At 44.6% G+C, this 26,615-nt stretch overlaps 2 protein-coding genes across 2 annotated transcripts; both read right to left on the reverse strand.

Moving 5' to 3' along the window:
• Window positions 1–17,582: 17,582 nt before the first annotated feature.
• atp6 (ATP synthase F0 subunit 6) lies at window positions 17,583–18,566 on the reverse strand. The gene has a single exon. The coding sequence runs from the start codon at window positions 18,564–18,566 to the stop codon at window positions 17,583–17,585; it is 984 nt and encodes a 327-aa protein (YP_010438232.1).
• A 4,611-nt stretch (window positions 18,567–23,177) lies between these two features.
• rpl16 (ribosomal protein L16) lies at window positions 23,178–23,585 on the reverse strand. Its single transcript is given in 1 exon segment — window positions 23,178–23,585. A coding segment is annotated over 1 exon segment (408 nt).
• Window positions 23,586–26,615: the final 3,030 nt, after the last annotated feature.

Consider the following 26,615-nt stretch of genomic DNA (forward strand, 5'->3'; position numbering starts at 1 on the left):
CAAAAGGGGGAGGGCTCGCGATTTGCCCCCGATATAAGGTCCCAGGGTGAGAGACGAGGCTCCATAGGAGACGCCGCCATGGGGGACCTATCCGGTACTACCCGAGAACCATAATCTTTCCTAGGAACAGCTTCTACGACGATAGGCGTAAAGGCATGATTAGTTCCACAAATCTCACTGCACTGACCATAGTAAACTCCCTCTCGCTGTACCGAAATAGAGATCTGATTTAAACGACCAGGTACAGCATCACATTTGACACCTGACGAAGGTACAGCCCAACTATGAGGTACATCAGCAGGTGTTACAATAATACGTATATGAGTTTTGTCCGGTACAACCACTCTATTGTCCACTTCTAATAAACGTGATTGACCCAATTCTAGATCATCTTCTGGAATCGTATAACTGTCAAAAGTGAGTGACTGTTCATCGGAACTGTTATAGTCTGAATACTCGTAAGTCCGATACCATTGATGTCCAATAGCTTTGATAGTAATGGCTGGATCTACTACTACCTCGTCCATTGAGTATAACAGAGCAAATGATGGTATAGCAATGAACATCAGGATGATACTAGGAAATATGGTCCGAAGAATCTCGATAGTAGTTCCATGAACAATCCTTTGCGGGATTGGATTTTTTTTATAGTGGAAATGCCATAAAGCGCGAACCAAGATCCGTGATACGAAAACCAAAATCAGAATGAGGAAGAAAAAGATATCGTGATGTAAGTCCATTATTCCTTGCATCATAGGTGTTGCTGCGTCTTGAAATCCTAATTGCCATGGTTCCGCTGCATCACAAGGAACAATTGTGAGGAATAGCCATTCTAGAACAATCATTTGGGTTGGTTCATTCTTTAACTGCTCCGCCCCCCCCAAAAAAAAAGAAGAGAGACTTGTTCTTGCTCTCCCAATTCAGGAAGATGTGAGTTGTGGTTGGTTGTTGACCAACGAAATGCATGGGAGAAAGATGTACAAACAAAAGAGGAAAGGAAACTGGAACATCATAACAACGAATTAATCAGAATCAATATCAACTACAACGACCGAGACCTACACCGACGAAGATACTGTACTGAATGACTTGATCGATCGTACTAGATAGTATAAGATAGACCATAAACCTTTCATACGCAATTCCTCGATCCATTCATTAATGCGCAAGAGAAAGCGATCCATCAGACTAGAGGGAAGTTGGTCTTTCTCAACGTGGTGTATAGCACGAAAACCCATTCACAAGGTTTCGCTATAATCAAGTGTCAATGGTGTGGCACGCGTACTTGATCGAGGCCTGTGAGACTGAAAGAAGGATTTGATTACCGGAAAGATGGTTATGGAAAGCCTATCATGACATCGTTCATCGCGGTTCATGTGTGGCTGCTCGCTCTTGCCTTTCCTTGTCCAACTGCCAGCGATTGAGAGAAAGATTTCTCCTAGTAAATGCAACCGAACTCCTCTGTTTATGGTAGAAAACAAACGTCCTTCTCGTGAACCTACATGACTTGGAGCTTAATCTCGATCTCAATCTAGACATTAAGTGCCCGGTCTTCAGTCTTCAATCGATTGCACCGTCTTGATCAAGTAATTCAGAGATGAAACTAGAGTCTTCTTTCTTGCTAGGCGGATTAATGTTGCCAATAGTATGTTTCACAAATCATTAATCTTATTCTTACTTACTGAAACTCCTTCGCTTTTGGCTCTTCTCGGGAAGGGCTGGTCTGCTTGGGTAGCTCAATTCCAAAGCGTAGCTGAAGCACCTTTTTGGGGCTAGGCATAAAAGCTTTCGCGGAATAGGAATAGCGAATGCAGGCACAAGAGAAAGAGTAATTTACCTTCTGGGATGAATTCTGACAGCTCTTGCCGGGACGTTTTCTAACTTTAGGAGCACACATTGGCTAATTCCATCGAGTAGGTCTTTTGTCTAGATCTTCTCTTTATCTTTCTCACCCATACCACCCTATTTAGATTTAAGTGCACCGCTTGCTTTCTTTCAGAACCTCGCCTTTGAGAAGCGGGTTGTCTTTCGTCGGACTTATATATACCCGAAAGTTCGGTTAGAGCGAGCAGCTTACCCTATTGAACTTTTGAGGTTAACCTAACCGGCAACAGAAAGATGCCCTGCCCCTCTAATTGAAAGCGGGAAGCCGCGAGCGATGACTTATTCTCCTACGTAAATAGCTTTTGGAAATCTTACCCTTTTCTTTTATGTCCATCCGAAAAAAAAAATTATTAAAAAGTGTGATTTTAATTAACACCCAACCTTCGACACAGGAAAAAGGTCTCCTCTTTCTTCGCTTCGGGGACGGAGGTCCTACGGTAGGTAACAGCAGGCACAAGCAACTTGAGTTAGGGAGGCCCCTCTGTAATGTAACTTAATTAAGAAGGTAGGCGGCTTATCAACTTGACCTTACCCATAGAATTAAGCCCTAGCTCCAATATTTAAGTTTGAATCAGAGAAAAAAGTCTCTTAACGAAAAACAAACGGCTTTTGATCGGTCCCTGAAAAGCGTGATGTGGCTTAACCGCTATTGGCTTTCTCAGCCTTTGTTTCAGCGGATTCTGATGCTTCAGCCTCTTCTTTAGATTTGGAAATTCTCTTTCTAGCCAACCTCCCTGGATCTTAGGATTCGGGGTGAGAAGGTGATTCTCACTGGGTTTCCGAACCATTCTAAGAAAGGCATTCGCTTGCTGATGCAGCTGATTCAGCCTCTGCTAATGCTTTTGTCTCAGCGGATTCTTCCGATTAAGCAGATGGCACTTCTTCCTCACCCTTGGAACCGACCGAGGTCCTATCCTTCCCTGTAATGAGACGAAGGAAGCGAAGCGGGCTGCTTGTCTTGCCTCGAGCCCATAGAGAGAGGTACTGCTCTGGACTAGGATGGTGCTGCTCTGCTTAAAACTAGGCTAGGAAATGGGCCTCCCCCTCTACTCTAGGGTGCTTACACATTCTCTGAAAAAGGAAAAGACTTTTTTCTTATGCTTTACGGGTACGGGATGGGATCTTTGTTTCTGGGCTCTCAGAGTGGTGTACTCGCTACTGACTTGGGACTGCTTCCCTCAGATCAGACTGGACTTAGGTTACCTACTTACTCAAGCTGTGAATCCTCATAAGAGGAAAGCAGCAACTTTCTATTTATAGAAGGTAGATTAGTTCTTTCATATCCGATCATCAACTGCATAACTAGAAAAAGGGGATTGCAAATCAAATGGAAAAGCACCGACTACTTTAAAATGAAAAGACACCTACGCCTTCAAAGAAAGCCTATTTGAAGAGAGTTGTTACAGGTATAGTATCTACTCATTCCTGAAATCAAGGAAGATCACGAGCGCCTATTGGCTTTCTTGCATATTCGACTCTCTAATGCATATTTTACTTCGCTACCTTACTCTAGTTTGATAAAGTGGAATGAAAGTCGATATTGTACTTTACTTGAAAGAGATCCTACATCGATAGTTATTCCTTCCTATAGAAGAGAGCTTGAAAGTCTTTGATCAAGGAAGGGCGAAATCAAGTGCTTTCGCTAAGGTTAGGGCGATTCTCAGCTGTAGTAGCTGTTCTCTTCCCTTAGCTCTGCCCGCCCGCGTGGCGGCGCGTCTTTGTTCTGCTTGTTACTGGCTCTCTTATCCTGCTTTGGAGCTTCTCTAGAGACAGTCTTTATAAGTGGTCGGCGGGAAGGATGCTCATTGCCATCACCAAACTAGCTACCGAGCCGAGGGAAGACTTTTTTGCCTACGGGCCCTTATTTCGATCAATCCTTTAGATTCTGATGGCATCAACATGACATTAGACTTTTTCCTTAGAGAAGCGGGTGAAAGGCGGCAGGCAAAGCCATACAAATCCATAAGAGAGAGTCCGGTTTTCTTCCACGAATAGCGATTCCTATTCTGATAGCTAGGAGAGAAGAAGAGGGGCAACCTATATAAAGATTAAGGCGGATATTATCTGCTGTTCTTGATGTCTATGAAAGCATGGGAGCTGTCTTCTCTTTGTAGTTTGGAGAGCAGGATGGCACAATGGGAGGTTCAGGAATCAAAGCCTTTGCCTTTCTCCTTGTTGTTAACTGTAGGGTGGTCGAAGATTAGTAGAATGCGTTAGAAGGCATTAAGGGTTATAAAAAGCGGACTCACTTCACGAGCTGTAAGCCCAGGGAAGCTCTTTCACCTTCTTAATAGATCAACTAACCTGGACCCCGTAGCTCACCTTTCAGTCGAGGAAGTCGGATCTACTATATATAGTCTATCCTTCCCACCACCCGCCTTTCTGGCAATATTTCCGCAAGAGCTTCTCCCTATTATATATATATTCCTATAGAAGCTAATCCTGATACAAGATCCGAGCATGCGGGTCCTTTGGCTGGCTCTTTAGGATGGTTTAGCTATAGGAGACCGAGGTAGCCGTTGTTCCATCATCAAGGGCAAGTCTTCCTCATGGAAAGAGCATGAGCGTAGAACAAGGATTAATCCATAGAAAGAAGCCAAGAGAAGATAAACTAAGAGCATAACAGAGTGCAAACCCACTCGAGAGAGCCTAAGAAAGAGCTGAAAAGAGGCAGCCCTAGTGATTTCATAGATGCCTACTTAAAAAATTATTAGAGTGCCCACTATCGGCTAAGCGGAAGGAAGTGAAGAAAGAAAAACTGACTGGACCAGCGGGAAAGGGTGATCGATCATAAGGAAGGCTTACGTCTTCATCTCTTGCTTCCAAGTGAGAGTCAGGAGGAAGAAAAAGACCAAGGGTTAAGATTCGTTCTCACAGAGAATTAGGGAGAAGAAAGAAGACCGTAGGACTCTGAAGTCAGGGATATGAGGCTCGGTCTACAGGCCTTACGTCAAAGCCCGGGAACAGATGGGAAGTGCACCAACGCTCGGATATGAATTGGAACCCCCTCCGAAATTCGGTTAATACTATAATAGATTCCCAATCCCATTCCACAATCTACGCTACGGGTCAGGGAGGCTAACCATATGAGGAGCCCTACCACTAGGATTTGTTCAAGCAACAAGTTGGTATGGCCCATTTCATACCTAATCCCATGGACATATCTGATCATTGAATGGGGGCCCTCCACAGGGATAGATACCCGAGTTAGGTATCAGTCCCACCTACCGATCATTAGTACAACGACCTGTCATATCATATACCCCAGACGGCCTGATCAGATGTTTCGGTACCAATGCAGTTAGTCTAATGCATTCTGGACTGGATATGGCCCACCTATCTTCCGAGGTCACTAGTTTACACTTTCACCAACCTTTCCCATATCCGTTTTTTATGAGCAAGGGATAAAGGCCAGACAGTAATCAAGCTACTGACAATTGGATAGTACCCCTTCCATCGGAGGATATACTGGGTGGAGAGTGACAAATATGAGAAAAGCCTACTTACTAGCCTCCGTGATAGGATACCACTTAGGCAGATGCTAGGGATTGGTGAGTTAGGGCAGCGAGGGATGGTGTGACATGTCTGGTCATCGCATCGATGAGAACGATGACCGATGATATCCGAGGAGATTAGGCACCGTCGGCTTTTTTACCTCAAAGTAAACTCGTGCTTTTCGTCGTCCTTCCCTATCTAGAGCTGGAACTTGACCAGAAAAAGACTTTTTTTGATCCCATACTGACTGACTTGTCTTCCTGTTGGTGGTTGTGAAAGTTCAGATTTCGAGCTTAAACAGCGGATAAGCGGATAACCTTCTCTTTATGGGGGAGTCTTTCAGGATCGATTCAAAGGGCCAGTGAAAGTACGCGGACGGAGAAATCCAACAAAACCACACCGTACCGGGCCAGTAGACCTTCTTTCTCTTAAAGGCTGTCTCCTGCCCCCAACTAGCGAGCGGCTATAACCGATGGGCGCATGGCGACCACTACTCTACCCGAAAACTCGGGTTAAGTGGGGAACCTTCTCATCGTGTTAAGCTTGCGAGCCTGTCTGTGATAGGCCCAAGCGTCTCTTGTGCTTAATCTCGAGTCTATTCCAGTGAGAAGCTTCGCAATACCCTAACACTCCATAGGCGAAAGAAATCAATAAGGATAGATATATAGATTACGCACATAGTGGTCTGGGCATTGATTTCATGTAGTGCGTACCACTGGCGGAAAGTGATTCGCTTAACACACTTGTTCGCTTGAATACAGTAGGTAGGGAAGGACAGGATATTACTCGTCGGTTCTATTCGGTGGTGGTGGCTTAGCTTTGAATTTCTTTCCACTCATTTTGGCTTTTTCCTTTTCTTATTCATGCTTGCTCCACTAGCCTCAAACTCCATTCCAATTTCGAATCGACCCGTTAGAGAAGGCTTTTCTGCTTAGCAGAACCCGATTCTCCGCTCATCTGATCTTCCGACTTACGATTCAATTTCTATCCTTTTTTTTCTATGATCAATTCAATAAAGACTTCCTTCTCAACTGACAACCCCTGGGCCTGTTCATAAGCGATATTCTTTGTAGGGCTTTCGGCTGCCTTCCTTTATTTTTGGGCTAAGGCTAGCTTTCCTAAGTCAGTTCCAGAGTGCATGAGTGAATCTTGATCTGTATTCAAGGTATGCCCTTTCCAGTTCTGTTAGAATATTGACTTCGGTTAAGCTGAGGTTAGCGAAGTCAATCCTTTGCTTGGGTCCTTGGAGGTCGGAGATCAGAGCGCTGTGTTTAAGTCGTCTGGCCGTAAGAAAGACTTTATCTGCGCCAGTAAGAGCTTGAGAAGAGGGGAAAGAGGAAGAAGTATTCAAATCATTCACTCCTTTCCCTTTAGGAAAGCTTTACTTTATTCTTTCTTTATATACTTACTATTTAAGACAATACTATATAAGACTTGGACGAGAAAAGTAAGATTGAGAACTATGAATAGTAGGAATAGTCTAAAGCAGTGGTTAACTAGAAGAAGAGTCAAAGACTTTTTCCTAGCCGCTGATGGAGACAATGTGGGACCTCGTGCTCAGCCGGTTAAGCCGGTTGCTCTTTTAGAGAAACCGAATTTCCTGAACATTGCCTCGGTAGAAGCAAACCCAACTAATACGCAAGCCCATCTCCCCATACAATCAAATCAAAGCAAAGCAAAAGTGCCTTGCGGCTGTCGCGCCTCTCTCTCTGTCTCTGTACCTTGTGTTTGTCCTTGTTGTTGAAGATTACTAGGAGTCTTTCTATTCCTTCCTCCGATCACATACTGCACATACTTTGTTTGATCAAATTCCCCCTTTTTTTCGGGGTGTTCGGTTTTCTAGGTGTTTTGCCTTTATTTACTTGTTTTTGTACGCCCAGCTTCACGTTGACTAGAGACATCCGAAGCTTTTCCTGGTGCGTCGTGCGTCCTCCGAGTCCTCTCTCTCCCTCTGTGGTCCCCATGGAGAAGCCTCTCGGAAAGATGGAGATTGAGGCAATGATATAAGCTGCAGTAGAGCAGACCAATACGGGAGGAAACTGAGATTCAAGGATTTTTGCCGACATCCAGATGTAGCTCTGCCGGAAGGGTTCAAGAGACCGAAGTTTAGTAAATACAATGGTATTTCATATCATCACTTGCTGTCCTTCTGTGGGGATTGCCGAGGCCTTGATTCCCAGTCTGGGTTATTTTTCCACCTTTATCATAAGTCATTAGAAGGGGAAGCACTCAAGTAGAACTCTATTCTCCCCCTTGATGCTCTACGTAGTTTTGACGATGTGATTGACAGATTCACCAGCCAGTAGTTCCACCAGGTGGAACATCCCCCAATCTTTGTGATTTGGTGAATGAAAAAATTCAGCCCGGTTTTGAATTCATTACCTTTGTTAACCGATGGAGGAATTTAGCAGCTAAAGCAAAATGAAACATATAAGAGGAAGATGCAGTACAGATGGTTATCGATAACCTGCATGGGCCCATCAAGGAAGCGATGGTGCTAGGAGATTGCCGAAAATTCCCTCAACTGTTTGAACGAGCTGCCCGCATGCAGAGGAGTATAAAAGACGGGTCTATCACTTTCCTCAGGAACAGTTCTAATGGGGGAGAAGGCAAGCCGAAGAATACCCTAAGGACCCAGCAGCCAATTCAAGAGGTTACCATCACTCCGGATCCAATTAATGCGGTTCAAGCACAGCAGAATGCACTGAGACAACGGAGCACCCGGAATCAGCAAGCCATCCAGGGGGCCCCAACCCACTCAAAAACCTCCTACCCAATCGCAACCGCAAAACCCAGCGGAAGCTCCGCCCAGACCCGCTTATAACAAGGCTGCGCCTCCGGCCAATTATGATCCTCAGCAGCAAGAAGGTGCTCCCGTCACAGGTTTCAGCTTTGCTAGATCTGACATGGATGTTTTGGGCTGAATTCCATCATCAACAGACACTTGTGCAAAGATGGAAATTAGCAGCGCGTAGTCCTTCACCACAGAACTCCCTCAGCTTCCTTCCTTAAGCTATGCTCTGAGTCCTAATATCCATCCTTACTCCTTTTAGTCCAACTCCAGCACAAAAAGTCTCTGTGCTCTCGCTATCTCTAACGTGATTCCCTTCCCTTTCATGGGCTTGTGAGTACGAATTAGGATATGAAAAGGCACCAACATCGGTGACTAGTAGGGATGAAACCAGTTCCAGTTCAGGCATCATCCTAATCATCAGATAGGGAAGCCGGGAAAGAGGCAGGTGAGAAAGCGCTCTCTTTAAGTTGAAGCGAGTGGATCAACAACATCCTCTTTCGTCATGTCTGGAATATAAACCAAGACCAACGAGCCCTCGGTCAAGCGAATGACGACTTTGAATTGAGGATCACTAGAATCCGAAGCTCTTTCAAGTCCTCTGGGCACAAAGGAACTACACACTAGACTATTCTTTTTATCTCTGAAGTTCGAAGTCTTCTCTGCTCTTAATAGAGAGCGCAGTTCCAGCAGAATCTTAATCAGACTCTCGCTCGTACCTAATCAATGCCGAAAAGCCTACCTAGATAGGGATAGACCACCCAACCTGTGAACCAAAGCGCATTCTAACTCCCTTTGGCACAAAAGAAAGTCTGCTATAAAATAAAATAATCGTCGGATGCCAGGTTTTTATTTGAATTTGAAACTCTCCGTTCCTTCTTGACTTGCCTTCGAGCTAACGTTCACGTTCTATATATTCTCCCTAAAGGAGTCTAACCCCAACCTCTTTGGAAGTCAAAGCCAGTTCTTTTCCAGGCCAGTTTCCTTCGATGGCATTTACAGTACAATTTACCGTAGCGCATATCATTTAAGTAGAAGTCTAACCATCTCCTCAAGCCTTCGAGCGAGTTGAAGTTGCTTTCGATGTCGTAGCAGTCTCGGGGTAATTTGGTCTAGTAGCCGTTGCAGTCCTTCTATTAACCATTCTTTCTCCCATAGGTTCTATCTCTAGGTAGGAATAGTTTACAGTGGGAGGGTAATTGAATTAGGTTGCATCCATTGGGATAAAGGTTACAGATTTCTAGTCATATCCAAATACGAAAGATTGGAAGAACCTTTGACTCTATCCTTTTTTTGGGGGGGTGGGTTAGCCCTACAATACAATTAAGGATTCTTTGTTTACCAAAGGGTCCCGCTCTCATGCTCCCAAGGCATGTTGATGAACCATTCCATCTGTATATTCGATTTCTGCTCTGGACGAGTCCTTCCAGCCCATCTTAACTATTCAAAGGTAACCCTTATCACCTCACCTAAAAGTTCAGTACAGTAACAGCTAAATTGCTATATGATTCGCAATAGAGACTCCTTCATCCCATACCCCTATAATAATGGTAGAGTAAGGGCTCAGGGTACCCTCCATGAATGGGACGGAGAAATCGATCGATACCGCCTTACCTGATAGGGGGAGAAGCGCCGGCCGAGCGGCGCAACGATCAGTGTCAATCAGCAGAAAAGGACCCTAATTGATTCGGGGTCGGTTGCTGTTGCCAATAAGAATAAGAGAGATCCGTCGTTGCTGCCGGTCTTTTCACCAATGAGCACTTGCTTGAGACCCCTTCACGCTGCAACCAAAGATCGCTTCGCTTGGTAAGAACCGAGACCCTTCGGCAGTCAACCTATGGTTACCTTACGATAGCTCAGGTTGGTTAGTCAAGTAAATGGCGGCTACAGGAAGACATACTTTTTGAAGCGGTGAAGCGGTCCAGCACTAACTAAAGGATAGCCATGGCCGGCTAGCGAGCCACTAAGGAATTGGTTCTGCCTGGGAAGGGTCTACCCAAAAAAAGAGTGTGTTTCTTCAGCCCTTCATTATTATTAGTAAGATGGGGCGTATCTTAGCTCCTCCGCATGCTACTTACGATGCCCTCTCTCATGCAATGCGATTGTAGCACACCTATATAGCATAGCGGAAAGCAAGGTCTCGGACATAGGAAGAAAAAAGCTGTTCCCGACGGAGAAAAATTTCGTACAACGCGGATCATGAAATGCATTTCGCACGCAACATTGAGATCGGATGATCTCATGTAACCGTCCCAAACAACAGCAACAGAAGCAGAAGACAGAAACTAATGCAAAGGGGGGAGGTCAGCACGCACAACCAATCCCCCTCCCGAATCATTGGCATATCCAATGTTTCGAATTCGGTTCCTTTCGGATCGCATCTTACCGCGGAGATATACGGTAGCGGCGAGGGAAAACCCAAAACAATTCTGCTTCGCCGCTCCTCTTTTTTGATGTGAGTTAACCCCCAACCTTTAATGTCTAATAGTTTAAGCCCCCTATAGTATAGTAGGATGTAATTTTTGTCTATGGTCGAATCTAGAATGGTAGCCCCCCATCTCAATCTTCTTCGAAGGTCGATTGAATCAAAAGGAATGAATCCCTCACTCGCTGTTTACTTCTCGAGTCCTGCGAAGGATTGTTTATGGTGGAACTACTATAGGAAAAAAAAGAGTTCTCTTTTTCGTGATAGGTATGGGGCTATTCTGTGAGATAGCTGCGTGCGACGGAGCCTCGTCCAGCGCAGCGGATTTCATAAATGAAGTGGTTCAACCTCCCGTTGTCGAGGAGGCGCCCCCTCCCCCTCCTCCTTGGCTAGTCTACTGGTGAGTGTGGGGGAGAATCTGTGTCTTGCAATTGGACTGAGTAGATTGGAAAGACTGACGTGCTCTGCTCAGGTGCTAAGGCAAAATATCTCACCGAAAGGTGGGAGGGGCGCCTAGCTTAATTCCACTCTACCTGGACAGTAGGGTGGAACCCCCCCTCACGATCTACTAAAGGGAAAGTAGCGTCGATATTGGTTCGAATCCAATTCGTGAGAAGAAGCCAAGCGAGAGACTATAAGAAAAATCTCCGACTTGATCTATAAGAACGTAACAGCCGAGACCAAGCAATACGAACACTAAATAAGCGCAAATGGTCACAGTCCCAAGAGTGAAAGCTGAAAGTCTCTTTCTAGTATTAAGATGGGGCATCGACAGGAGAAATCCTGTTGGTGTAGGGTTTGACCACCCTAGCGGCCAATGATTGTCAAACTTGTTTTACAGTCATGAGGTCGCCCGAAGGCGATCACGACGGTATGCAGCTTCCTTTCTTCGGAAGGGTCTCTGCTTATATGTCTTGATTAACCTTACTCTAAGACACATGGAGTCCTAGTTAGGTTGCTTAGGTACCCCCCCACGACACCTGAAACATGGTGCCATTTAGGCGAGTCTTGGTGTTCCCAAGGCAGAATGTTTATTCAGACTGACACTTGTAGTGTCACCAAGAGAAATCCTTGAGGATAATCTTGGATGGGCGGTGACGGGGAAGCTAGCCCAACGGATTATAGTAAACGTTGGCGTATGCTATAACTGTCCCAGGTCGCACCTGGAGTAGGAACCATAATATAAAATTCTTATGACTACTACTCGTTGTCTGTTTGAAAAACTTCTGTCCTTGAGGACCATCAAGTGGTACAAGATTCTGGAAGATCTTGCACTGCTAGTTGGAATCCTTAAGAAGGTCCAACTAGTTGTGACTGATGGTCTGACCAAGGAGCTATGTATTGGAGCTCACCTCGTAGCCAAACAGGTGATAAGGCTTAGGAAGAAATCCGGACCCTTGTTTGTTTGCTGCTCTTTATCTAAAACAAGCAGCAGTCTGCTTACAGAAAGCGTATGCAGGGGTCCCTCAACCTAAGGGATTCTTACCTGTGCCAGTTTCCTTAACCGGCTCTGGGTTACCGCGGATTATACCATCCTTTCACAGGAAATTAATCCTCAAAAGGGATGGTCGTGCTGATGTGTTAGTAAAGATATCTTTTTATTACTTTTCCTTGTGTCGAGTTGTCCGCCTTGCAAAGAAGGTTGATCACTCGATTCTAAGGTCTATCACATCACCATTTAAGGACTATGACAAAATGGAATCTGTTATTGACGATTTCATGAGTCATGTCCCTAAACTGATCTCGCGGTACTGGAAGAGTGCGCTAACCATCCCTATGTGTCAAGGGATTACATGGGAACCCACTTGGAAGGCTATACCTTCTGATAGAGGGCAAGCGCGAAAGGATAAGAAAGGGATCTTTCTCAATATAAAAAGTGAAATAGAGTGGTTCCTTGCCTATGAACTGCATTTTGTATCTAACGATATAGATGCATATCCTATAGGTTTCGGTTACCCTCTCTGGTCACCTTTCATTCGATATGCCCTAGACCCAGGAAATAGAGATATATCTCTTTGGTCAATGAGGGATTCTTACCCTCTTTGCCAATCCCAGGTCGAAGAAAATAGGGCATAAGGAATCCCTAGCTTTGGCTCTCCCGGGAGACTAGCCCAGTCCACCGATTCAGGTGCTGGTAAACGTCGGATATTTGCCATTGGCAACTACGTCAACCAACGGTTGCTAAAGCCTCTTCATGATTGGTTAATGAAAGCTTTATCAACTTTGCCCATGGATGGGACTTATAATAAAGTCTCACCCTTGGACCGTTTGGTTGGAGCGGAACATGTCTCATCTTATGATTTTAAATCTGCCACGATAGGTGGCCCTTATATCTACAAGGAGACGTCTTAGCGGTCCTTTTCGGTAGGGAGGTTGAAGGTTTTGTTACCTCTATCCTCTCCTTATCGTTATTTAAGGTACCGTTCTGCAGGTCACCTGTTCATCCATCGGACCCTCATGTGGTTACAAACCAGATTGAGCGTCCTCCGAATACTGGTGTTCCTGTATAATATCCTTTTGCCAAGGGCCGACCTGTAGTGAATTTCGCTGTAGGTCAGCCATTAGGATATTTGTCGTCTTGGCCGCGGTCGTCCACTTAATCCGTATCTCCGAGGCTTTCTTATAGATCGCCTGCGGAAGGCTTATAAGCCTACAGATCTTAAGACAGTGCCTACTGACCTCTATGAAGATGAGTGTCAGCAGGTACTGTCTGAGATTACTGTGATGCGTGGGTAGATTAATCTATGGCTTAAGTACGTCAAGTGGTACTTGACGACGGCTATTGATCCGGCAGTCTCGATCGAAGAATTCTTCAATGCGCCTATCGTCTCTAGTCGCTGGAAAGCAACTCGAGAGGATCCAGTAGTAGTCCGTTTTGGACAGCTATGGAGATTATATGATCTAGTCGCAGAGAAGGGTCTAGATTACCAGGTCCCAATACTTGGTACCCAAACAGAGTTTGGTAAACCCATAACTCTTTTGGGCGGGATCTCTGGACAACAGTTCCTTGTGTTCGCTGCAGGTATTGACCAACCTGCAGCGAGAAGAGGTGTTGTTACTCTACAAGAGAATGACATCCTCAATGAGACCATCAGAGATAAGACTCTGGGCATCAGGGAAGGCCCAAGCAAGGCTTTCAAAGAGGCTCTGAAAGAGGTGCACGCATTTGCCACTCGTATTGGAAAGCAACCGGATCTCCTATGGAAATAAAGTCAGTCAGCGGTAGGCCGCTGTTCTGAGAAATGATAAGCGGATTGGGCCTACCGGCTTCATTATTATTAGAATGAAGGGGCTTGGGCTCGAAAGATGAAAAGTAAATCTATGCCACTAGCTCCAGTCTCAAAGCTACTGATTAACTTCCTGATGTCCGTGGGTGTGGCTATCTTAACTACTGATTAAATGAATCTCCCCTCCAGCTTTCCTTCTATGTCATCTTATTTTACTATTTTTGCTATTAGATGAAGCCCATCCATCTTATCGTAGCGGAGATAGTAGAGCACTCGCTTCGACAGTTGTGATTGCGCTTTTAAATGAGGAAAGGTGCCTGGCCTGGAATACCCTCTTTAATATAGAAAGTTCCTTGCCTTAGACTTCGAGTTGACAGAGAGGAATGGCAGAACTCTTGGCCTTACGAGACGAGGGCTACGATTAGCTCATCTGCCTTCTGGCACTCGGTATTATAATATGGATACTGAACTTCATTACTTTACGAGGACACCCTCGCTAGATTCAGGTTCTCCTCCCAGGGGAGAAAGGTAAATGCATTTTTAAAAAATGAAGACCCGGTAGCTTTAGCAAAGGAAGAAAGCGTAGAGGCTCTGCCTGATCTGATCCCCGGAGATGGAAAAACTTTTGACCCTGGCCCCAGCTTAACCACAAAAAGACTTATTCAGTCGAATTGGAAGACTGCTAGTGAATCCGCGCTTTAAAAGGGGTATTTTCGTGACTCCGCTGCTATTGATAAGGGCTGCTAGCCTCTTGTTAGCTGCTTATCCGGTCTTGGTGGGTTAGGTGAGTAGGGTAATTCGATTCTGTTTCAGAAAGAACTCTGAGTGAACAAGGGTTTCCTCTCTTTTGATTCGCAATAGCTATCAGTGAAAGCAGGATAGTCCGTCTTTCTTTGTTAAATGGCCGAATTAGCGAATAGAATGGATCAATCCCACATTCGGCTCAACAAAAGCATTCAAGCATCCTATGTGTTTTTTTCCCGATTTTTACCCCTTCTCGTCCTGCTTCGAAAGCTACGTCGAAAGGGAAGATAAGAGAAGGCGGTGGCTAGGCTAGGTCTTAGTATGAGACGATAGGTTACCTTTCCTTTGCAGCAAGCGCAATCCTCGCAGCGCGCTATACGCTAGCGCTTCTTTGGTAAGGGGATTGTTCTGTCGTATTGTTCTTCCTTCTCGGCCCTGTGACAAAGCACGGGGCTTTATTCTTTCTACTAATATTAAGTCTTAAGATTTTTAAAAACTATTGACCGTAACCCACCGTCATATTCTGTGTCTTTGTCTTTAGATGCGGAATCCTCTGGCCTCGTCGCTTAATATTCTAGATAAATTGAATCCGTTAGTTCGGGGGAAACAGAATCTCTTGGTTAGGCGTCTGCGTCTGTATTTTCGAATCTTTCTTCAGACGTTGGAGTTGGAACTACAGCCTCCGCCCTCCAGCACAAATTCTTAAGCTTGATCGGTGTCATAGCCTGTTACCTTGCAAACACACACCCATCTCCCGTCGGGCGTGGTCGTCGCGTGAAGGTCTTTGTTTTTATGTGCTGCTATGCGCTTTATCGCTTGCCTATCTCTTTGCCTTTCTATTTATATCTTTCTCTCAGTAAGCCTGCTTCGCTTCTCTAATCGCTAAGCCTTAGACAGTTTGAGCGGTGCCCTTCCTTTATGGGGTTGTCGCCTCAGCGCCTCCTTTCCCTTTAGTAGGCTCACCTTCCCGCCTTGCCTTCGGGGAAGTTTTCCTATCCTCGAGGAACTTTCGCTAGAATCAGGAGCAGACTCAGTCGCTTCATTCTTTCTTCGCCCCAAAGGTTTTCTTTCTATTCTATATAGACTTTATCGCAATGCTGTACTTCATGTCAAATAGCTGTTATCCTGACTTCATCCGCTGGAAGAAGACTTGTCAATAAGATTCTTAAGCGGAACTTGCACTAAAAAAGATAATAGCTGCAAGACTCACATCTTAGCTTTCATGTCGCGGAAAGGAAAGAATAATAGCTTAATTAGCTTCCCATTCATCTTATGCGGCAGCAGCAAATAACATTAAGCGAAAAGCCTTTTATCTTTATTCCACACGCTTACCTTACCCTCGGACATCCAGTCAGTGATCCAGCCTGAGTGCAATCCCTTTTTGAACAACCGATTCCAGCTTATTCGAAAACAGCTTATTCTATAGATGATAAAACGGCCAAAGACCCTATTGGGCATTATCTGCCTATTCCTATTGATTAAACCTCCTCGGAGAGTTTTACTTACTTTAGCTGCTCCGGTATCGGGGAAATCCGTTCGGACATATTCCAGATTCTCTAGAGGAAGCGCTCCTTGCCTGATGAATAGCCGTCTTTCGCACTCTTGGGATGATATTTTCCTTTTTTCAATAGCTGCTCCTTCTTCCTTTCTCCTCGAACTATAACTAGGAGATGGAGATATGCCCGCTATGACTAATTCCTAGGGAATTGAATAAGCTAATAACATTTTAGGCTATTAATGATAAGGAATAAGGATTTCGTGCCCCACGGTATAATATCTGTGTCCAATCTAGCAAACCCAGGGAGCCCCAAGCAGCTTGCCTATTCTTTTCTCTCCAATAGGGATAAGAAGTCCCATACTAGCATTGCCCTTAATACCTCACAGCTTTAAAGGGCTTATCCGGGTATTGATTCATAGCCATATGTTGAATAAGTCCCTTTCTATTACGAAATAGGGAATTCGTTCACAGCCAGAACAGCCAAAGATGGCATTTAGGATTCTAAACCTTGTGGAAAAGATATTCCATTTTGTTTATAGAGACTGAAAGCTGCCTAAACTGGATCAATAGAATAGAACACAGGTAAGGACGAATGCGAGAGAATGAGACTCGTAGGTAGTATGTGTGACTCGCACCAGTCGTTACGCCGCAAAAACAGGAGTGGGCATCTTCCTTCCTCACCACGTTCAAGCGCAAAGGATCTGGGCGTGTCTACTATTGCTATTGATCCAACCTCTAAAAATTCCTTTTTAAAAAGCTAAGAACATCATTAAGGAGAGGGCTTTTGCCGGCTAATCGAGTGCCTTTACTAGTGTGCTACTTTCTTGCTTTTCAAATGACCTGTATCGACTTTTTCTTTTCTTTGCTGATTCCTTTCGATGAAATTTGCCATGTTGCACTAAGTTGCTTACGGATATAATAATGAACATAGGGATTACACCCCATGCTGAATAACCAAATGGATGGCTTGGTGAAAATGGGGGCTTTGTATCCCCTGATTTAATAGATCCAGGAGGATTTCTTGTAAGGTTGTTAAGTCGTTAATACCTCCGTAGATATGCTCCCCAATGGTTTCGATGCCTAATTCCTCGGGCAATCGAAACTCTTCGCCATAAAACAGCTGTAATAAAGTTTCTAGCTGAAAACTGATGTGATCCCTTAGTGTATCCAAAACTAGAGTGGGAGTCGTCTCAAGATTTAATTGAGGTATACGCCCCACTCTAATTAAAGAAAAAATTATAGCGAAGGGAATGATAAAAAAAAGAAGAGACCCATTTGGAAGATCCGCCATAATCTCTTCGATCCCTTCATTCATAAACCACTTTGCCTCGGTTGTATGTAAACCCCCCTTCACCCCCACCCCCTAAAGTGGTAAAGAAGGGCTTAAAATTTCTTTTTTTCTATCTGACAGGACAAACAAATAGGAAGGGATGGTTCTTTCATTGCATTGATAGAAGTCTAACTAGAAAAAGATCTCTCTATTACTTTGAGAAGAGAATCGTTGGTTTGACCGACGAACTACGTGGAAAAATGGACCTTCTTTCTTTCAGAACCTCGCTTTTGTTCAATTATAAATAAATAACCGCTTTGATGGAGATTTGTAGCATCATTCAAGTAAATACAGATTGAGATCGTAGAAACATGAGCTTGTGATATAGCTACACCTAATTCCGGACCGGTTAATGCAAGAACTATAAATAAAGGACCAGGATCTCCTATAAAAAATAAAAGATCATTCATACATAGCATAGTCCAAGCGAACCCACTTAAAATCTTTACTGAACTATGACCGGCCATCATATTAGCAAATAAACGTATTCCTGAGCTTAATGCGCGAAAACAATGAGGAATTAGCTCAAGGAGTACTAAAAAGGGTGCTAACGGCAGTGGGACTCCTGCGGGTAAGGAGAAGCTTAAAAAATGAAGCCCATTTCTTTGAAATGCCACTATAGTAATGCCAATAAAAATAGAAAATGAGAGACCCAAAGTAATGAGAAAATGACTTGTAACTGTGAAGCTATAAGGTATCATACCCTGGGGATTACGAAATAACAAAAAAGTAAAAGTGACCGAGATGCGAGGGAAAAACTTTTGTTTAACATTTCCGGAAAGACCACCTATTTGTTCGTTTACCAGGTTCAGCACGAAATCATAAATAAGCTCTACCGAGGATTGCCAAGCATTTGGTACTGAGTTTCCTCCTCCGTTTTTAGTAACAAAATGAACCAGAAGTAGGACCAAACTGAGAGTTAGCAGCATAAACAAAGAAGGATTTGTGAATGAGAAATACAAGTTTCCTATATTCATAGGAATCAATGGGAGAATGGCAAATTGCTCAAGTGGGCTGGGGACCAGCCCCGCTAGCTCCAGAGCCTCTGTATAGGCTTCACCTTGTACTCCGCTTATGGTCAAATCATTCAAAAGGGACTCAAGAAAAGCGATATTGTCGCTGGAACTTGATTGAAGATAGGGTTCATCAAACGAAAGGATTCGTCTAAACATATAGATATAGATTGATACAAAAAAATTCCCTCCAGACAGCTTAACTCCGTCAAGCCTGTAGGATTTTTGAAGAATTATAGTGAGTTGTGGTTGGTTGTTGACCAACGGAAAGCGTGGGAGAAAGAAGGAGTCACAGCCAGAGATCAAACAATACCCGCAAGAGACTTCAACAACGGGGGGCACACACATATCACTTGCAATTGATGCTGGGAGACTGCCCGATACATCACGCCTCTCTTTCTTACATAATTCTTTGTCTGCTAGTGGATCGAACCTAAGCTATTGAATTGGATCGGCTATGATGTTATTATAGCCGCAGAATCCGAGCTAAAACTAGTGAGTTGGCGCCCCTTTCTCGGAGGCCTTTTTGAAGTCCACTTAAAAATTCTAGTTCTCGGAAGTCCTTTTCCCGAGGGCTCCACTCCTGATGGGCGTCCAGCCCGTTCCGCGCCTCGGAAACGAAATCAAAAAAGACTTCTTTAGGATCGTAGGGGGCTCTTTCCGCCAAGGACGGATGCTCAGAAAGCACCTGTTCGAAAAGGCAATAGCACGAATGCCTCTGCTCCCGAATCCGGAGATCCCTATTTTCGAAATCCAGTAGGCGGTTATACTCCCCCTGAGAGGTCGCTTCATCCAGGGCGGTTTTAACCCCCTGCCAATACTCCCCCCTATCAAATAAAAACGGGGTAGCGGCATTCTCGAGCTTTACTATTCGCCCAATCCTTAATATACCTTGACCGGTAACCCTCAAGTTGAATTGCGGGGGATGTTGTCATCATGACCGCTGAGGTTGTGGTGGTGGAAGCTGATTTACTTAACTGCTGTGAACATGCAAGAGTTATTTCGATCGCTTCTTAAGATAGGGCCAAAGGCTGCGATGCCTTTCCTCTTTGTAGCAACAGTGTCCAGTCTTTTCTATCTTCTTTGTCTGAAACTCGGCTCAATGGATTTTTTTCAGTCCCTACTTTCGAAAATGGGGTTCTCTCTTGGGAGAAAAGTCCTGTTGAGTAGGGGCTTAGCCCGTGAAGGATGGCTCCTTTTGGTTTTTTTTCTAGCCGCTTTCGGGATCTTTGACGGAACGATAATGAATATGACGGGAGGAAACGAGACAGTTAACCAAGGGCCGCACAGGGGTGATGCCGGCCCCATGCCCCCGAGAGGTTGACCGCCAGCCTCCTCTCCTTGCGGTTGCCCCCCCTCATTTGGGGCATAACTGTCAGAGGAAAGCGCAACGAATACCATCTTTAAGAGAGTCCCCGCCGCTGAAAGAGACCGAAGAAGGTTCAACTAGCGCTTAGAGTTCGGTGCGAGGATCAACTCCGTACCCTTCCTTCAGATAGTTACCGCTTTGCACGAGCTGAGACAGTGTAGATAGATCCGGATAAGGCAAAGATCACATTCCTACTGCTATAACTAAGACTGGTAATTACCTCAAAGAGGCGGATAAGGCGCAACAACCTAAAAGGCGTACAAGATTAGTCCGCGAATGCCTATTAGTAATTAGTATTAGAGCACCAGCGCTTATGGAGACAACAGCGGGTACATGAAGTATGTCACTTCCTTCCCCTTCCTTCTTCTTCCCTGCTCGCTCTGTTTTCATTCAGAACCCAGCTTCACCACTGTTTCTCACGATGGCTTTGGCTTAGGTGGTTCAGATATCGGAGAAAGGTCAGACACAAGAAAGGGCTTTCGTCGACCTTAACCAGATTGAAAAAGTCAGCAAAGAGGCTTCGGTAAGCAGCAGCCCCACCAAGTGGTCAATGCAGTCAAAGCATCGGCTTGCAGGCCAAAGGATTCCTCTTTGGTTTGGAGCTGTAAGCAGCCCTCACAGTCCAGTGGTAACCCGAGAGGTCAGTCAGGTCAGGAAATACAGCCCGATCAAGTGAGGCCGGAAAGACAAGCGAAAGCACGAGTAGGACTAGCAGAGGAATGCCTCCACTTAGGCCTTTAGGTTAGCGCTCGGGGCTCTGTCCTCTAGACAGAAAGAGTAGACGGTTACCTAGAATTCATGTGCTAATATTCTATGTTCATTCACATGTTCATTGTACGCTTGAACAAATCCACTTTATCTCCCCAATGTGAAGCTTGGAAGTGATGTTCGGTAGATGTCTCGTCTTACCTTTCCTTCTACCTTGCACACCTTCGGTGCCTTTATTTCATAACCTTTGCTTCTCGCACCCAGACGTCAGAAAGATTGAGTGAGATAAGCGCACTAGCATCCGGTCGCACCAAGTGTTCGACTACGGAGCGGAGCAAGCCCCTACCCGTCTACTCAGAGAACCTGGGCCCGAGCCTAGTAACGAGGATTATTGACTGAACTAGTAGTCTGATAGGAAGCTGTTCACACTCAATCTCTCGCTCAGTCTAGTCGAATGAATGAGAACGGAACTCCCTCTCATGATCTTGAAGTTTAGAGTAGACAGACAGTCTTTCTGTGCCCAGCTCAGTAGAGCTTTTGTGGGGAGGAGCCCCTTTCTTTCAGAACCTCGCTACTTCAATCACACTTGAGTTCGTTCCGTAAAGCAGACAGTCGAGAAGATAGCCACTGAACATTTACCCTGAATTAAAAACAGTAACTTGAGAATCTTGTTAACTGCTTCTAGCTCAACTCATAGGGGAAACAACCGTAACTATACTTACGATTTTTAGATCAACCTTGTAACATTAAGAGAAAACAGAAAGCTGCTTTAACAACAAGCACTAGCAGCAGATCAATCAATCTTTCGTTCCTTCCCTCTTGTGTGTGAGCTTGACCGGTGCTCTTCACCATGTGTCTTGAAGTCAGGGACTCCCTGTTGTTTACCTACTTGCATTCATTTCTCTTAATGAGCAGATTGGACAACTTAGCTGTTATTAGTGCTAGCATCTGTTCTTACAGGAAGAGAAATCTTGGTTGAGCAGGTAAAGGAACGAAGCGAGGAGAAAAAACACTTTACATTACAGGGGGGAGGAATGATAAAGTAAAGTTATTCCGGTCCGAAGTCTTATTTTGATCAAGTTCTTAGGTTAGATCAAGTGAGGATACCGAAAGGGATTCACTCTTACCACGGATAGAGGAACGAAAGCAAGAGAGAATCCGTTTCCGTCTTCTCTCTTCACTGCCCGGAGCGGAAGCGAGATCGAGATCGCTTAAAAACAACTAGTTTGTTTCCTTCGTTACTGTATCTCTGGTCGGAACTCTTCTATCGTAGCTATCCTTATTAGACTCCTATTACTTCTCTTTTTCTTTATCCTTAAGGCTTCTTAAAAGACCCTTCTAGATTCTTTATAGCTCTTTATATAGTAGAGAACTCACTATTGATGCTCTTTACCCTCGGGCGAGGGCGGTTGCCTTCTCTACAGCTCCTCCCCCCGGGGTCTGGGGAAAGGAACCTTCAAAACAGCCATAGGGAGGCCATTGAAGAGCTCAATTCCCAGCCTTAGAACAGGTCCTTGAGTTTGAGTCCCGGCCAGTCAGAACAGGAATAGCCATCCCTCGAGACTGAAAGGATCGAGTCTGCCTTTCCAGTCCTTCCTTTATAGATTGAACTACCGTAACTCCACTCAACCAACAAAGTAAATTCCATACTCAAAGTTGAGTTACCGTACAAACTCAATATCTATAAAAACTAAAGGGGAAGAATTTTTACTGAAGCCGAACGGTATCCTAAAGGAATGGTAGCACCACAATCCACCCAGACGCGGTCATCATAAATGGTTCGTGCGACGGCGGCGGAGGCGGGTTCGGGATAATCCATTCAATCTTCTTCTTTTCTTTCTCTTTTTCTGAATTTTCCTCTTCCCATGGAACTCCCTCTTGAAACATTTCCAGAGACTCGAGTCTTATTTCCTCTTCTTCCGGCAGCATTTCTCCTTTGAGCGGCATTTCCTCTTCTTCTTTCGTTTCGGCGGAACTTCCTCTCTAGGTTCTTTCTTGCAGCCTTATCCCTTTTTTGAATTCTTCTTCCGGATCGCCTTTTGAAAAGCCGGAACGTAGGGGTCATGATGATCCAGTGGGAGGGATCTTCCTCACAAAGCCAGAGAGTATTAATAGCTTTAATTGTAGTGATGGTAGGGGGCTGTTGGAAATCGGACACTTCCTCGGCCCAGCATGTTGAGACCAGAGCGTGACTAGGGAGCGGGTTCTTAAAAACTCCCATTTTATCGTTGGGGTTCTTAGGAGCTTCCTGTTCATCCACCACGTCGATTTTTCCTTCTTCTATGAAATCTTGGATTTTTTACTTAAAAGTCTAGCTTGCATCCGTCGCATGACCCGGTCCCCCCTCATTGGGACCTAAAAGAATTCTGCCAATTCCTTCCACCCCCACCCCCCAGATACATACATACTTTTCTTCCTTTCTCCCATAAAGCCTCCTTTCCTGAATCTGAGCTTTTATCTTTCTTATTTATTCTTACTACTATCACTTTATAAACCGGGCCGGCGGATCAAAACCGTAACGTATCAGGGTCGTACACCTGGAACAAAAGGGTTCGTCGTACAATCTCGGCGATTACTAAAATCAAGGAATATATCCCTCTCCCTTAGTGTCTTTCCACTTCCGTCGTTCAGGAACAAACACTTCGCCTAATTCTTTTGAATCCCGGCCCGGTTTTCCCCGCTAACCAATTACGTTACGACCACTGAACAAACTTGGTTGACGAACATGGTTTATGCGCCGCTAATGTAGCGGCTTGTCGAGCATTTGACAAACTCACACCATCCATTTCAAATGGGATTTGTCCCGTGGACACACGAGCGATCCAACCCGTAGGATTTCCTTTTCCCCTTCCCATTCTTACTTCTGTAGGTTTCCCGGTAATAGGGAGATCTGCGAGAACTCTTACCCATATCTTACTATTTCTTCGGCTCATAGCACGATGGAATTGTCCGATTGTAGCCCGACGCGCTGCTTCAATGGCTCGATATGAAAGACGACCAGCTCTACAACTTTTAGTGCCATATCTCCCAAAACCAAGTTGTGTACCGTCCGGTTTGCAACCCTTACTACATCTGCCTTTACGATATTTACTATATTTCGTCCGTTTCGGATATAGCACGTCCCTTTTTTTTTTATATGAAATCCACACTTTGACACCTAAGATTCCGTAACGAGTAGATACTTTCGCAGGAGCATAATCTATTTTCTGGTTAAATACATTACGAGATGTTTTCCCATACTTTCCGCATTCAGTTCTAGCTATTTCTGCGCCCCTCCACTTACTCGTAACAGGCTTTCCTCGCTAAACAAGAAGAAGCTGCTAAGGTTGCCCAATTCGTTCTATCATGGGACAGGCAGGGTTTCGCACTAAGCAAGTAAACTACCTTTATCTAACTGAGTTATCTGCCGTGTGAGACATAGAAGGATTATCTCATTAACTCATTCAATCTGGAAGAAGTTTAGACATAACGATCAGGCTATTTCAGTAGTTTTAACCCTACCCTAAGAGCTTGTCTGTCCCTATGTTATTTCCTCTAAAGTGGAGTCATGTCTATAGACGATAGGATCTTACGCTCATGGGAGACCGGCTCTATGCAAGCTGCAGCTCTGAACGCATATAGCTCTACTGGGCGTGAGTTTCTCGTTCCATGCGGGATAGCTTGCTCTAGTTGACACCCCGAACTATCACATCTTCCGTCTCGTTACCCTCTCCTTTCAGTCGAGCGACTTCGTTACCCTCTACTCTGAGATACGAGCTTGACAACCACATAGTAATATCCTTTCAAGCACTCCTACAGGGATAGGATTTTCCTTCTTTTTTCGACAACCAGTATAGAAAGTATCTCGCCCCTCTGTAATTCTTATCCGTCCCCAGACGCTGAATGAGTTTAGGAGTGAATGAGCTAATCCCGATCCTTCTCTCATAGGGTGAGAACAAGCTCGACCACTCTTAAGCTAGCCCGAAGCTTGATCCCGCGGCCCCGATGCTACACATCAGTTCCTTGGCTCTGCTCGCGAATCCATTGCAATTGGGGAATCCCGTTCGAAATCAATCCCTTTTTTTCTCTGTCTGTGCGCTTAGCATCGCTTTAGCCGCATTGCTATTGCTATCTGGGAATCGCGAATCATTCCTTAGTGCAAGCACTAAGTAAGCAATTTTACTACGTCTCCCTATGGTCGAGCAATTAAACTACCTCTTACTCTGCCTCAACAGGATCTGGGCTCCGCTTGTCTTGGTCCTTAAGTGGAATTTAGGTACACAATATCCCTGGATTCTTCTTGCAGTTCAAGCGCAGCAAAAAGTAATAAAGAGCTTCTGCGCGATTTGCCGCCTTTTTTTCGAGGGATTCTCCGCCTTTTACTTTTCGCCGACATTTTTTGATTCTCCTAAAAAGAAAAAGTAAAAGCAGCAGACCTGTAGTCCCATTATCCACCTTTAGAGACATTTTTAAAGAAGGCTCCGTTTAACACATCTTGGCCAAGCAGGAAGAGCGGGAAATAAGTGCTTTGTCGGTTGAAGGTGCTCTCTTCTCTAGGATAGAGGCTCACTCTGAATCCATAGTATCCTCTGCATCTTATGCATCTTCTGTCTCGTCTCTTGGTTTCAGGGAGCCTGTGAGCAAGAGTTCTCCCCCGAAAGCGGCTTTCTATTCTAGGAGGGAAGTGGGCTTCATTCAATGGAATGCCTTGTTGGTTTAGCGAAAAAGGTAGTTTACTTGCTTAGTGCTTGCGCTAAGGGCTTATACCCAAAAAGTATGACACGCACTAGATGTAATGGGACGGACGGGATGAAGCCAATAAAGAAAAGACTATAAAAGAAGATAACTTAAATAAAAAAGAATGTGATTTGGGCATAGGTTGCCATGTGACTTTTTGATACTAAAAAGTTCTGTTCCCTTAGATGGGACTCTATTTAACATAACTAAGAGGGTCCGCCGTTGTTAACCGGGAAAAGAGTGGGACTTGAAAAGAGGATGGGAGACGGGGGAACTCAAACAAGTAATAGAAGAGAGGAGAGGGCCCTCTAAAAGCCGTACTGGTGCTGTTGTTTCTATACGAAAATTGTGTGAATTTAGTTAGCGGCGGATATCCTGCCATTATACTTTAACTGAACTGTAATTCCGCCTCCTTTATAGCAGCATTCCTTTCCAAAAAAAGGGTAAGAGAAGAAAGTTAGTGCTCATGGACCTCCTTTTTTTGTTGTTCGAAATCAATGAATTCCTTTCCTACGCAATTATAGTTGGAAATGCTTTAAACGCGTATTGATACTTCTTAAGTTGAGGAGGTTTTCGGTGTCGCCTTTACCCTTGGGCTTTTTCTTCTTATGTAGTTGAAGATACAACTTGTACTTTTGAATGTACGAATTCTGTAGAAAAGCTAGTACCTCGTTAGCATTGCAACAACACTTTGAGAGAGCGAGATACTGGAATACTCGGGGAAGGAGCGCTCTCTCAAAGTGTTTTACGCGTTTGCCTTGTATCTTCCTTATGTCGTTGTCGATTGATTGAAACAATTTGTTTTTTAACCTATTAATGGCTGCCCTTAACTCCAAGTTTCTGTCCGGACGTATATTAGGACTCCGAGAACTAAGGTAGAGCATGGCTTGCTTATTCCTCGAACGAGCTCAAAACTAGTTGCTTCCAGTTTGAGCTCAGTCAAGACCTCATTAAAGAATTGCTTGAACCCTTGGCTTACCGTTTCTGAGTTGGCTCCTTCCTTAATAGCAAAAAGTATATCGTCAGCGTAGCGCACATACCTAATTCTCGCTTCTTTACTCATAAAGTCTTGCACCTTCACATCAAGTTGGTGAAGAAAGCTGTTCATTAAGACGGGATACAACGGGCTGCCCTTTTATACAGGAGCCATAAGTCTTACCTTCTTTATCTCTTATTTCCGTTTTTTAGAAAGCTGAAAAATTGAGTTACAAAAGCCCTCACTGCTCTCACCCATATCTAAACCAATTCTTCTATTTAGAAGAGTGTGATCAATGTTATCAAAACAACCAACAATGTCTGCTTTGAAAAATCGATCTACTGTCCCCCAACTATCAACATGCGCGAAGAAGGTAATGGGTCCTCTCCCCTTCCTAAAGCCATGAGAGTGGGTCAGAAGGACGTCCTCATAGACTATA

The sequence above is a fragment of the mitochondrial genome of Pyrus communis (assembly GCF_041283825.1).
Source record: "Pyrus communis mitochondrion, complete genome".
Lineage (NCBI taxonomy): Eukaryota > Viridiplantae > Streptophyta > Magnoliopsida > Rosales > Rosaceae > Pyrus > Pyrus communis.